Source organism: Corylus avellana, chromosome ca4 (genome assembly GCF_901000735.1).
Source record: "Corylus avellana chromosome ca4, CavTom2PMs-1.0".
Classification (NCBI taxonomy): domain Eukaryota; kingdom Viridiplantae; phylum Streptophyta; class Magnoliopsida; order Fagales; family Betulaceae; genus Corylus; species Corylus avellana.
In genome coordinates, this window is record NC_081544.1 from 15,004,165 (window position 1) to 15,006,020 (window position 1,856).

Here is a 1,856-nt window from a genome sequence, read left to right on the forward strand (position 1 = left end):
TCACTTGCTTTCCTAACCTCAAAGTCGTAATGGCCTGCACATGCTCCTGTCCATGAGTAGGTGCCGAGGAACTTCCAACAACGAATTGTCCTTTTGGGTTGGACGTAGGTTGACTAGGGAACTATCCTCTTTCTCTCTCCCCCAAGTGATTGGCTAGCTGGCCAATTTGCCCTTCCATCTTGGCAATAGCTTGAGTGTTGACCTGAGTGAGACCTTTTAACTCCATAGTGGAATTCTTAAGCTCCATAATGGAATTCTTAAGCTCTTGTATGGACTGGCTATTTGATTGTATGACCTGGGAGTTGAGCATGTTGGTTTTGTCCATCTCTTGCATGAATTCTTTAAACGTGTCTTCCAATGATGACTATGGTGCAGGCTATGGCACTTGAGTGGTGGATTGAAAAGCAGGAGGTTGGGCTTGGTGAGATGACCGAAACTAATTTTGAGCTTGTGGATGGAATCCCGGAGGGTATTGATTCTGACCTTGAGTAGAGGTACTTCCTTGATTAAGTGGTTAATTCTGCTTCCAAGAGAAATTGGGGTGATTCCGCCACCATGGATTGTAAGTCTTAGCAAAATGTCCACTTATGGGTTTCCTGTGATCATTGAAGGCATTGACTTGCTCCGTAGGATGCTCAGCAAATGTTGACAGAGATGGGCAATTTTGGGCAAAGTGCATCGGGCTGGCACGTAACGAACATACATCAACTTGGTAAGTATCTACCTCAATCACTGGTTTGTTCAGAGCGATAGCTTCAACCTTACGCATGAGATCCTTGAGTTGCCTCCTTATATCAGCATCGTCCTTCACCTCATAGAGGCCTCCCTTCTTGGGGGAAGCGGAAGACTTACCCTGACGACTTGAAAAGTCCCACCGTTGTGAACTATCAGACAGTTCATCCAACAACCTATAAGCTTCTTTCCTTGTAAGATTCAAGAAACCTCCACCATTCATGGACTCGATCATGTTACGCTGTGGTTGAGTCAATCCATTGTAGAAAAATTGAACGAGCCTCCAAGTCTCAAAACCATGGGGTGGACACTTCATAGTTAACTCTTTAAACCTCTCCCAGCTTTCAAAGAATTTCACCTCCTCATCCTGACTAAAACCACTGATCTCTCGACGACATTCATTGATCCTGAATATTGAGAAGAATTTATTGTAGAACTTGCTCAGCAAAATTTCCCAAGAGGTGATGGATCCAGGCATGTTGGAGTGTAACCAAGTTTTTGCCCTACCATGTAAGGAAAAAGGAAATAGCCTAAGACGCACCGACTCATCAGAGAATCTTTGAAACCTGAATGTATCACACATCTCCAAGAAAGACTTCACATGAGTGTATGGATCTTCATTCTCTAGACCTTGGAAAGCAGGAAGGACTTGAATCACATTTGGCTTCAAGTCAAAGTGAGTGGCATTGGTAGCAGACAACACTATGCATGATGGAGTGTTGGTAGTGATGGGTGCAAACAACTCCCTGAGGGTCCTGGATGGATCTCCATTCTCAATCCGTTCTCCCATCTCAGCAGACTTTTCTGAATCAAACCCTAGTCGAAAGGGTTGCCCTATTTAAAGGGAATGATACTGTCTCAAACCCATTTTTGCCAACATTTCAAAAACACTAGACATAAAAAGAGAGAGAAAGAGAACAAAAAGAAGAGAGAGAGGGAGGTCTTCATCCCTCAAAGCTTGGAGACCTTCTACGTTGAGGTAAGAAGCTTAATCTATACCTTTTGTAACGCCCCAATGAAATTAATTAACTGGTAATTGATTGCATGGTTTGCCTGTCAACCTTATTTCACAAAGAACAAGACTCAAGAATCTCATCATCTCCGAAGAGAGTCTGCAGTGGAAG

The 1,856-nt window shown here is 43.5% G+C and overlaps 1 protein-coding gene across 1 annotated transcript; it reads right to left on the reverse strand.

Moving 5' to 3' along the window:
* Nucleotides 1–514: 514 nt before the first annotated feature.
* LOC132178111 (uncharacterized) lies at nucleotides 515–1,522 on the reverse strand. The gene has a single exon (XM_059590568.1). The coding sequence runs from the start codon at nucleotides 1,520–1,522 to the stop codon at nucleotides 515–517; it is 1,008 nt and encodes a 335-aa protein (XP_059446551.1).
* Nucleotides 1,523–1,856: the final 334 nt, after the last annotated feature.

Bases quoted from the DNA above. Each gene is read 5' to 3' on its own strand.
- LOC132178111 (XM_059590568.1), bottom strand. From the start codon at position 1,522: ATGGGAGAACGGATTGAGAATGGAGATCCATCCAGGACCCTCAGGGAG.